Raw genomic sequence first — 11180 nt, forward strand, 5'->3', positions numbered from 1 at the left:
AAATCCCGGTTCTACGGGGAATCCAATGAGATTCTGTCCCCAGGCCTGGCTCCCCCCCGCCTTATCAATGGGCCATGCAGCAGTTAGGCCGGGATGTTGCGATAACAGCTGAGATAACGCCGCAATGGTGTAGGTTATGGATTCCCCATTGGGTTTGGACCCTGTCGTGAAAGGGAGCGCAGGGTCAGTAGCGGCGGGTATCGGCAGATGAATCTTGGGAGATACTGGCATACGATGTTCGATACATATAGACGCCCAAACTCCCAGGGTTCATTCATGAGAGAGAGAGAGACAATTCCAAATCTTCCATTCCTTGGATCAAGGCCGATCGATCGTCCTAGCGAATGTCGTCGGAATGTCAAAGTCGGACGCCTCCCGCGAAGGCATCCATGCCCAGGTTACCACCGTCCTGCGGGACGGGGATGTCCCCGTTTCCAAAGGTGCGATGGATGCCGATGAGACCGTGTTGAATGCCCTGGGCTACAAGCAAGAGTTCAAGCGCGAGTTTTCCCTCTGGACAACCTTTTGTGTTAGCTTTGCGGTTCTAGGACTCTTGCCGTCTTTTGCTAGTACGCTGTATTATGGTAAGGGCCATCTTAGGGCTACTATTCGAGGAAGAACCGCGTCTGACAGAAACAGGAATGGGCTACGCCGGCACAGGAGGTATGGTCTGGGGTTGGATTATTGCCATGGTTTTCATCCAGTGCGTAGCAATGTCCATGGCCGAACTCTGCTCGGCAATGCCTACCAGGTTGTTCATTCCCTACCCTCCCTACCTTTGTGGATGATTTCTTTCCCTTACTGCTTTATCATGATTGAGCCTCTTGGTTGACAATGGCAACCAGCGGAGGACTGTATTACGCATCGGCCGTCCTTGCACCACCGGGCTACGGACCCTTCGCGGCATGGATCACGGGCTGGTCGAACTGGATCGGACAGGTGACGGCGGCACCGTCGGTGGACTACTCGTTGGCGGCGATGATCCTGGCGGCCGGGAGCATCAACAACCCGGACTACGTGCCCACCCACTGGCAGGTGTACCTGCTGACGGTGCTGATTATATTCCTGCACACCATCATCAGCAGCATGCCGACGAAGTGGATCGCGACCTTCAACTCGTGGGGGTCGACCTTCAACATTATTGCGCTGGTGATTGCCATCATCACGATCCCGGCCGCCACGAGTAATCGGCCGCGATTCTCGTCGTCGGCAGATGTCTGGGGCACGATCAAAAACGCAACCGATTACCCGGACGGCGTGGCCGTGCTGATGTCGTTTGTCGGCGTGATTTGGACCATGTCCGGATACGACTCACCGTTCCACTTGGCGGAGGAGTGCTCCAACGCCAACATTGCCGCACCACGCGCCATCGTGCTCACGTCCGCGATCGGCGGGCTGATGGGCTGGTTCCTGCAGCTGGTGGTCGCATACACCGTCACAGACATTGACGCCGTACTGGGCTCGAGTCTCGGCCAACCCTGGGCATCATACCTGCTGCAGACCCTACCTCGTCCCACCGCCATGGCCCTGCTAGCCCTAACCATCATCTGCGGCTTCTCCATGGGCCAAGGATGCATGATTTCCGCATCACGCGTTTCCTACGCCTACGCCCGCGACGACTGCTTCCCGCTCTCCCGTATCTGGAAAAAAGTCAACCCCTGGACCAAAACCCCCGTCAACGCGGTCATCGCCAACTCCGTCCTCGGCGCCCTCATGTGCCTGCTCGTCCTCGCCGGCGACGTCGCCATCGGCGCACTCTTCTCCATCGGCGCCATCGCCCAGTTCATCGCCTTCGCTATCCCCATTGCTATCCGCGTCTTTCTCGTCGGTGACCGTTTCCGTCCCGGCCCGTGGAATCTCGGCCGCACGAGTCGACTTGTCGGCGCTGTCGGCGCGTTGTTCGTCTTCCTCATGCTGCCGATCCTCTGCTTGCCGGCGGATACGGGACGCAATTTGACGCCGGAGCTCATGAACTGGACGTGTCTTGTGTACGGTGCGCCGATGTTGGGGGCGATTATCTGGTGGCATGTCGATGCAAAGCGTTGGTTCAAGGGTCCCAAGATTAACATCGAACATGCTTTGTATGATCCTCCCGTTTATCATGGCGTACCGGCTCAGGGCGATGGTATTCATAGGGATGGTAATGAGAATGGGAAGAGCCAGGCTGCTCCAAAATCAGACTGATCATGAAAAACAAGCCCCCAAACCCCCCTACTCATGTATCTAAGGTAATTGGGTAGAAACGTGTGGAATTATCAAAACTCGAATCTATATAGCCGATCCAACCCCATGATTAGTTCATTAGCGGACGGACTATAACATGCTAAACGGATCAGTCGCTCCTCCCAACTCCCAAGTAGAAAACGAACAAGCAAATAGAAACTGTTCTACATATACACAGAAACAACAGCAAAAGGTTGTCCATGTGTGGTCTTTTTCCCTGCATAGCAATGATAAGCAAAAAAGTAAGGATGTTTACCCGTCCCAAAAGAGAAGAAATGAGAAAAGACCCATGACATGCATCAACACCCTTCGCACAATTCCAGCCCGTCTTTCAAGGTAATCCATTTCAATAAAGAGAGCCAAAAAAAAAAAAAAATGGAGAGATGAACGAAAACGAGGAGAAAGGAATTTAGTCGACTTTACCAGTCGACCCGGCGCTCAAAATCCCTTCCTTGCCGTCGAGGCGGAAGAACCCACCGCCATTACCGTAGCCAAGGATCCCCCAAGGACTGGGACCACCACGGCGGAGATTGCGTCTGCGCCCAATGACGAATGCCGCAGCGACAACGAATGCAAGGATGATGAGGGAAATGATCGGGTGATCCGACACAAACGTCCGGGAGCTGTAATAGATGGACTCGATAAAGCCGACTGTCGACTTGGAGCGGAGTTTCGGTGGGTTGCTGATCACCAGAGGGATTGTCTCCAGGATCGAGGTCCGCGAAGGCATGATACGAGCACCGCTGCTGGTGGAGTCCCAGTAGCGTCGATTCTTCATGTCGTTAGTGGAATTCAGTTCAGTCGGGCAATGTAGGCAGACTCACCTCCTCATCGTTGATGATCACACGCTCGCCTTCTTTAACATCAATTCCGTACGTGGTGCGCAGCCAGCGATCCCAAAAATCTCCGTCAACCCAGGCGAACCTCACCTGCTTTCGGTCCTCTTCTCGGATGCTGATGACCATATTCTTTGCGGCCCGCAACGCTCTTTGATCGTCCCGATCCTCGGCTTCTTCGATGCGCAGCTGCTTGGCATCGCGGAGTTCCTGCCGCTCCAGGTGGAACAGTTGTGTCTGCTTGTCCATCCATTCCAGTGCGGCGTTTTTCAGCTCTCGCTTCGCAAGGATCATCTCATCCGGGCGCTTGTGGCTCAGGATACCCAGCACAACAAACTTGCCATCCATGATTTCCCTGGCATTGAACGCAGTCAACTCCGGTACAATAGGGAGCCACACGCTGCGCATCCAGTCCAACATCTGGTGGTAATTCCTCATGTCTTGCGGAGTCAGATAGTTGTAATAATTTGCACGACCCTCCCGGACAACCAACAAGCGAGGAAACGTCACCACCTTGAACCGTTCGGCCAGCTCAGCGCTGTCACTCTTGACTAGCCGAGCACGATTGACCAGGTTCAAAGTCAGTCGATCCAAGGCAGTGAAATCTTCCGAGGTGGTTGCGAAGTCGTATAGGTAAAGGAAAATCACGTTTTCCTGTTCTTCCAACTCCTTGAAGCGAGTCGCATTGACATACGGTACACCGGAGCCAATCTCCGCAGCTCTCTGGGCGAAATTGACGAGGTCGCCAAAGCCACGCATGCCAGAATATTCAACTTTCTGCCCGCCTTTGAAGACCAGCAAGGTCGGGTAAGCGTCTACCCCGGCATCTTTGCACAGCCGCTTTTCCACTTCGCAATTGACCTCGCCGATATTGATCACTCCCTTCATCTCCTTGGCCATCGATTTCCACGTTGGCGCCAGCTTCTGGCAGTGGCTACACCACGGCACATAGAATTTCACAAACCACAAGTCACGAGTCTTGGTGACGAACTTCTGGAAACTCTCGGCCGTCAATGGAACCGATGTTCCCTGCGGGTTGTAGACCTTCTTCGGCTTCTCAACCGGGACTTTTTTAGGGGCGGGCGACTCGACCTCAGAGGCAGACTCCTTTCCATTTTGTTTGCTGTCCAGCTTGGCGGCTTGCTCTTTGTGCTTCTCTCCCGCCTTCTTTCCTGCCTCAGGATTCTTATCCTTGGCCTCCGGAGTATCGGGCAGCGCTGTAGTGTCCACACTGGCCGCGCCGGGTTCAGGCAGCTTCACACCATTCCGAGGACGGGACCCGGGCCGAATCAACTCGAGCTTCTCTTCGATAAATTTGCTCAAGCCTTCCATAGACTTCGGGCCCTCATATTGTTCCACCAATTCACCATTGTGGTACAGAGCGAAGGTCGGAAAGTACTTCACGTCCAAGGACTTGCACAGGTCCATGAAGGCAAGGCAATTCATGGACGCGAAATGGAAATCATAGAACTTGGTGAATGAATTCATGGAGTTTACGTCCGGAGACTTAGCCGTCGACGACGCCAACGGATTCGATGTCTGCAGACGTTAGCCGCGTGGCACAAGCTTCGGTGGTGCGCATTGATTTCTTACATAGTAAAACTCATATAATGTCTGCCATGTCGGGGCGACTTTTATGCAGTGTGGACATGATGGAGAATGGTGTTTGACAAACCTGGTTGCTTTTCAGCGTCCAGATCGTGGCAACCCCAGCTGACAGGGGGACTTACCAGTAACCATCAGCAATGGTCTCTTTGAAGTTATCCGGAGTGAGTTCCGTTTGCGGCGGCACCTCTATACCGTTGAACACAGTAGACTTGGGGCTGTCGTCGGCCACTTCCGCCGCTTGATCATCTTGGTTCCCTTCCCGCTTGTACAGAACATTGGGTGTGCCGGCAGCGAGGGTAGGAATCGAAACGAGCGACAGAAGCGACCACACCAGCAGAGACGGCTTCATGCTGGCGGGTATTGCAGGTCCGAGACCTGAGAATAGAACAAGAAGCGAGCGGACCGGTTTCGAAAAGGGCGATAACTTGCGGGCGATTCTTCAGATCGCCGTGCAGTCATCAGATGGACATCAATATTGGAGATCAGATCGGCGGGAACCGCGGCAACTCGTCGCTGTATAGCCAGAGACCAATCGCACGACGGAACAGAGGCCGGCTCTGGTAACAGCAAGAAAAACTTCAGAACCGAAGCAACGCACAGAAAAGGAGTCTCGAAGCAACTTGAGATGCTCCAGCCCTGCAGACTGAGACTCAGCAAAAAGGTGGCCCCTAAAGGGTTTCCTATTTGGGACTAGCGTTATCCAAGTTAAGCAACTCAATCTGGCTGGCCCGGATCGAGAATCGTTGGCGTCACGATTTGTAGTATTCCGACCCAAGAGTCTCTCCTCCCGGCCGCCGAAACCACGACTTTGCTTTCGCAATCGCCGTTCCAGAATGCGGCCGGCACTTCGTCTACTGGCCAATGTCAAGCAGGGCCGGTATCTGGAGCCCTTCGCTCCGACCGGCCTAACGGGCCTCGTTACGCACCCCAGCCCGCGCCCGACCCTCATTTACCTGTACCGCCGGACTCTGGAAAAGCTCAAGGAATTCCCAGAGTCCTCGGTATACCGCCAATCGACAGAGGCATTGACCCGTCACCGACTACAGATCGTCGAGTCCACCAAGCCGCCGGGCTTTGACGAATGGCTGCAGCGTGTCAAGAAAGCCGTCGCTGAGAATCCGGAACGGTTCGAGGCGGCCCGCCTTCCCGACGGAACCTATGCTGGCATCCAGCAGGGTGACAATAAGGTTACCGTTGCTGATTTGGAATGGGATGGTGAAGGCATGGAGCCCATCACCGAGGGCCCGGCGCGTACTGCGGAGGAACTCTCTCGGTGGCACCAGATCATGGATGAAGTGGCTGGAAAGGAGAGGAAGCCGTCCGACTTCGAACCGAAGGAACTCAATTGGGAGGCCGAGCCACCTCTCGAGGCGGAACAGTATGGCACCTATAGAGCACATTTGAGAGCGTCGTGGTGCTGATAAGACTTTTTAGGATTGCTGAAATTGAGAACAAAATCGGAGGGGGGTTGATTGAAGAGGTTATCCAGGTGGCTGAGGGCGAGCTTAAGCTCGTTGAAGAACTGGCTAAGGAGAAGCCGTACGTTGACCCTCATGCATATGGAAACGGCAGGTTACTGACAGGCTTCATACAGATGGGAAGAGCTGGCCGAAAAGCCGCCGGCAGGGCAATGGGAATACTTTGAGCGAAAAGCATAGACGCGAACGGTCGGCCATATGTATCTACTCATGTATTCCTTGTTGTTGCGATGTAGAATAAGCCCCAACTACATGCCATAAAGTCACTTGTGGATTTCCCTCCCCGTTCGTATCAATTTCAAGAGGGCGCTGTTCGTCTGTGCCTGAGGCGTCAATTGAGTGTAACATGTCAGTATCATTACGGCACGTAATATCTACGCTAAACCAGTTTTGGAAGTCCACAGTCTGGACACATCACGGCTCCGAAGCTCTCGATGCCCGCAATCCAGTCGTTCGACCTCCGCTGGCCGCGCTTTCAATCGCAGATTGTTGAAGGAGGTCCTGTACCGTTAATCAGTATCGGTTACATCAGCTCCACTGGATTGGAGTTTCCCTGTTCTTTCACGGCCCTGGCGAGAGGGCGCACTTCAATCCTAATCTTTAAGGACACGCTGCACGGAGGGTCAATATGCGGTTGGACGTGAAGGTGCGTATACTTGGTTCCGATTTCGAGGAGCCCCGTCAGGAGTGGCGCTTCAAGTGTCGCCAGAGGTTCCATTGGCGTAGGATCTGGAAGCTGACAACAACTCGCTGTTATAGAGGCAGCTCTTTGCTCGCTCCGAGCGGGTGAAGGGCATTGACTTTCATCCGACAGAGCCATGGGTGAGTATGAAGCTAGCGAGCCGGCAAGACTTGTTGCTAATTCTTTTGCTACAGATTTTGACGACACTGTACAGCGGTATGTGTAGTCGTGGACACGTTGATGGCGATTGCAGCTGATATACTCCAGGCCATGTCTATATTTGGTCATACGAGACTCAGGTTAGCCAGGAGATTCGGAGAGCCATGGCATGCAACAGAGTCAACTAACTGGCTTCTAGTCTATTATCAAGACTTTCGAATTAACGGACGTCCCCATTCGGTCCGGTCGTTTCATTGCTCGCAAGAACTGGATTGTCTGCGGGTCCGATGACTTCCAGCTGCGAGTGTACAACTATAATACGTCGGAGAAGATTACGCAGTTCGAGGCGCACCCCGATTATATCCGATCGATCGCTGTCCACCCGACGCAGCCGTTCGTCCTGACTGCCTCCGATGACATGACAATCAAGTTGTGGGACTGGGAGAAAGGCTGGAAGTGCGTGCAAGTGTTTGAAGGGCACAGCCATTACGTGATGGGGATAGCCATCAATCCCAAAGACACGAATACGTTTGCGTCGGCCTGCTTGGATCGCACGGTGAAGATCTGGAATCTCGGATCCAGCCAGGCTAACTTCACGCTCGAAGCGCATGAAACCAAGGGCGTGAACCATGTGGATTACTACCCGCATGCTGATAAGCCGTATATTCTGACCACGTCAGATGACAAGACGGTCAAGGTTTGGGACTACACCACAAAGGCCCTGATCGCGACGTTGGAGGGCCATACGAGCAATGTGTCGTTTGCCTGCTACCACCCTGAATTGCCTGTCATCATTTCTGGATCGGAGGATGGCACGGTCAAGATCTGGAATGCCAACACGTACCGACTAGAGCAATCTTTGAACTATGGCCTCGAGCGGGCGTGGTGCGTTAGCTACCAGCGTGGGCGTCAAGGAATTGCCATGGGTTTCGATGACGGCGCGGTCGTGGTGAAGATGGGAAGAGAAGAACCTGCCGTCTCGATGGATGGTTCAGGAAAGATCGTGTGGGCACGACATAATGAGGTAGTCTCCACAGTGATCAAGGGCGGCGAAACGGGCGTCAAGGATGGCGAGCCTCTTTCCCTGCCCACCAAAGATTTGGGATCCTGCGAAGTCTATCCCCAATCTCTGGCGCACTCGCCTAATGGGCGGTTCGTTTCTGTGTGTGGTGATGGAGAGTACATCATCTACACGGCCCTGGCGTGGAGAAACAAAGCCTTTGGTCAGGCGCTCGACTTTGTCTGGGCTTCTAAAGACAACAGCAATGATTATGCCATCCGGGAGTCAGCAACGAGTGTCAAGATCTTTAGAAACTTCAAAGAGAAGCCAGGCGGGCTGGACGTCGGGTTCCAAGCCGAGGGGCTCACTGGCGGTGTGCTCCTGGGTGTTAAAGGCCAGGGTGGAATCGGTATGTTCGATTGGGAAACCGGGAACCTGGTGCGAAGAATCGAAGTCGATCCACGAGCTGTACGTACTCACAAGTGGGAGAGATTGTGCTTTCAATCATGAGGGACTAACGACCGAAACAGGTCTACTGGTCTGACTCGGGAGAATTGGTCACCCTTGTTTGCGACGACACGTTCTATGTGCTCCGGTTCTCGCGGGAGAATTACATCAACGGTCTCAATGCTGGTGAGGCCGACGAGGATGGCGTCGAATCCGCCTTCGAAGTGGTGACGGACATCAACGAGACTGTGCGGACGGGTGTCTGGGTTGGCGACTGCTTCATCTACACAAGCTCTACGAATCGCCTAAACTACCTCGTCGGCGATCAGACGTACACGATCTCGCACTTTGACCAGCCTATGTATCTGCTCGGCTATCTGCCGCGCGACGGCCGCGTCTACCTGGCCGACAAAGATGTCAACGTGGTCTCATTCGCCCTGTCGCTGTCAGTGATCGAGTACCAGACCGTGGTGCTGCGTGGGGACATGGAAGCTGCCAGCGAGCTTCTAGAGAGCATCCCGAAGGACCAAATGAACAAGATAGCCCGCTTCCTCGAGGGACAGGGCTACAAGGAGCTTGCGCTCGAGGTGGCTACGGATTCGGAGCACCGTTTCGAGCTTGCGCTGTCTCTCAATCGGCTGGACATTGCGCTTGAGCTGGCGAGGGAGGCGGACGTGGAGCACAAGTGGAAGACGGTCGGAGATGCGGCGCTGGCGGCCTGGGATCTGCGTCTTGCGGAAGAGTGTTTCACACAGGCCAAGGATCTGGGCTCGCTGCTGCTGCTGCACACGTCCAGCTCCAACGCTGAAGGACTGCGGTCCCTGGCGGAGCAGGCGTCGGCGAATGGCCTCCACAATGTTGCCTTCTCGGCGCTCTGGTCGCTGGGTGACGTCGATGCCTGCATTGACGTGCTGGTGCGGACGAACCGCCTGGCTGAGGCAGTGTTGTTTGCGCAGACCTACAAACCGTCTCGCGCGCCGAACCTGGTCCTCCGGTGGAAGGAGTCCCTTGAACAGTCGGGCAAGAGCAAAGTCTCGCGACTGATTGGCGTCCCTCCAGGCGCGGATTCCACCAACGTTGCTGCCGATGAGGATCTGTTCCCAGAGTGGGAGGAGTATTTGCGACTAGAAAAGGAGGGACCGGCCGAGCCGGCCTCATCGGGGTCGCTGATTGACGTTGGGGAAGAGAACGGAGAGGCGGGTACGGCGGTGAATGGGGCGGCTGAGACTGTCGAGACTGCTGCGTAATCTACGATTTCTGTCTTGCGTACTGGACCCTTGTTGTAATAGAAAGGTTCTATTCTGAGAGTCAAATAGCATGGATTCGAGTGTTCTGTACATTCCTCTTACCGTGTGATTTCCTGGGCCATGAAGTCGATATTAAGTTTCAACGTGTATCAAATGAACAATGCCTACGTCAGGCGGACCTGGTGCACATGCCTTACAGTGGCTGAAAGTACGATTACATTCTTTCGTTTGTTCTATCTGGAATGGGTTTGGGCTGGAAAATGCCTGCTAACCACTTCTTGCTTGTCTTTTGAATTGATGTTCCGAAGGTGTCTGCAATGGATAGTGAAATTCCTTTGCCAGCCTCCTGGGCTCATTTATCTCAGGGCAGGACCTATGATGCCCGGAATCGAGAGAGTGGTCTTTTGTGATCTGTACCGTTTCACTCTTTTGTGTCCTCTGGCTCTGAGGGCAGTTGTTCGCACAGGTTCTGATTCCGGCCATGCAGCTCCCGATCAGTGTCGTGCCCAAGCTTCTCGTTCTGACAGCATTCATCTTGAGCATGCTCACTTTGTTTGCCGGTTCGCGACGCAGGGTCCTAAATGATGCCAGTATAATGACTGTAAGAGGGGGCGGTGTCCGCGCGTGACCAAATCCAGCTGACCCTTCTCTTTGTTAAAATTTGAACCTTACAGTTGAACACGTCGGCGAGCAGATTGAGCCCGACCATTCGAGGACAAGGACCATTCAACAATATCTCCATCGCGGCCACGGAGATTGGCTTGCAGGATTTTTACTCTGTGTACGTCCTTGCGTACTGCAGCGGCCACTATACCGTAGATGATTATGGCGGCCACCGGACCATCACCAATTGCTCGCGGACCTCGGCAACGTTCGCCTTCGATCCGGATAAAGTGTTCACGCTCAGGCGCGGATTCAACACGTCTGATGTCTTCTGGCCGCAGAGCATCCGGGATGACTTTGCCGTGATTCAGTCTGCAAGCAAGGCTATGGCCATCATTTACATTATTGGGGTCCATGCAACGGGCATCACGTCACTGATCTCGATCCTGCAGACCCAGTACAAAGCTCGAGCGTCGGTAATTGCGCACCTGGCGTTTATCACGGTAAGCTTGTTTTTTTTTGTTTGTTTCTTCTTTTGTCTTCATCAGAAGGATTGAAGTGGCTGAATGTGATACAATGGTACAGTTAAGCTTCGTGAGTCTCGGCGTGGCCTCGTCTGTGGCAAGCATCCTCTCAGTGAAGTTTGTCGAGCTCATCAACCGACACGGTCAAGGATCGGGCATTTCGGCTACGACCGGCCACAAATTCCTTGGCATGACCTGGTCGGCAGTCGGATTGCTGTTCTTGACGGTTGTGATCACCGTCGTTACTTTACCGTCCGACGGTGTGCCTAAGAAGTCCCCAGCGGTTGCGGTGGAAAAGAAAGCCGAAGCGGAAGCCGAGCATGCATGAATCATGATCATCGGGAAAATGTTTCATCAGGAGGTTTTTGAGGTC

The 11180-nt window shown here is 54.0% G+C and overlaps 5 protein-coding genes across 5 annotated transcripts; 4 read left to right on the forward strand and 1 right to left on the reverse strand.

The window, feature by feature from the left end:
• Window positions 1-355: 355 nt before the first annotated feature.
• VTN49DRAFT_4180 (uncharacterized protein) lies at window positions 356-2184 on the forward strand (the record flags this gene model as incomplete). Its single annotated transcript, XM_069412098.1, has 3 exons — window positions 356-584; window positions 640-751; window positions 846-2184. The coding sequence occupies 3 exons, from the start codon at window positions 356-358 to the stop codon at window positions 2182-2184; spliced, it is 1680 nt and encodes a 559-aa protein (XP_069267375.1).
• Window positions 2185-2632: 448 nt separating this feature from the next.
• On the reverse strand, window positions 2633-5016 carry VTN49DRAFT_4181 (uncharacterized protein; the record flags this gene model as incomplete). Its single annotated transcript, XM_069412099.1, has 4 exons — window positions 2633-2995; window positions 3048-4598; window positions 4653-4734; window positions 4790-5016. 4 exons carry the CDS (start codon window positions 5014-5016, stop codon window positions 2633-2635), a joined length of 2223 nt encoding a protein of 740 aa, XP_069267376.1.
• A 484-nt stretch (window positions 5017-5500) lies between these two features.
• Window positions 5501-6325, forward strand: VTN49DRAFT_4182 (uncharacterized protein; the record flags this gene model as incomplete). The annotated part of the gene is made up of 3 exons (XM_069412100.1): window positions 5501-6045; window positions 6102-6206; window positions 6262-6325. The coding sequence occupies 3 exons, from the start codon at window positions 5501-5503 to the stop codon at window positions 6323-6325; spliced, it is 714 nt and encodes a 237-aa protein (XP_069267377.1).
• Window positions 6326-6773: 448 nt separating this feature from the next.
• VTN49DRAFT_4183 (uncharacterized protein) lies at window positions 6774-9680 on the forward strand (the record flags this gene model as incomplete). The annotated part of the gene is made up of 6 exons (XM_069412101.1): window positions 6774-6791; window positions 6905-6967; window positions 7022-7043; window positions 7095-7126; window positions 7186-8454; window positions 8517-9680. The coding sequence occupies 6 exons, from the start codon at window positions 6774-6776 to the stop codon at window positions 9678-9680; spliced, it is 2568 nt and encodes an 855-aa protein (XP_069267378.1).
• A 481-nt stretch (window positions 9681-10161) lies between these two features.
• VTN49DRAFT_4184 (uncharacterized protein) lies at window positions 10162-11135 on the forward strand (the record flags this gene model as incomplete). The annotated part of the gene is made up of 3 exons (XM_069412102.1): window positions 10162-10281; window positions 10355-10786; window positions 10869-11135. The coding sequence occupies 3 exons, from the start codon at window positions 10162-10164 to the stop codon at window positions 11133-11135; spliced, it is 819 nt and encodes a 272-aa protein (XP_069267379.1).
• Window positions 11136-11180: the final 45 nt, after the last annotated feature.

The sequence above is a fragment of the Thermomyces lanuginosus genome (genome assembly GCF_041956635.1).
Source record: "Thermomyces lanuginosus strain ATCC 200065 unplaced genomic scaffold VTN49scaffold_31, whole genome shotgun sequence".
NCBI classification, from domain to species: Eukaryota; Fungi; Ascomycota; class Eurotiomycetes; order Eurotiales; family Trichocomaceae; genus Thermomyces; species Thermomyces lanuginosus.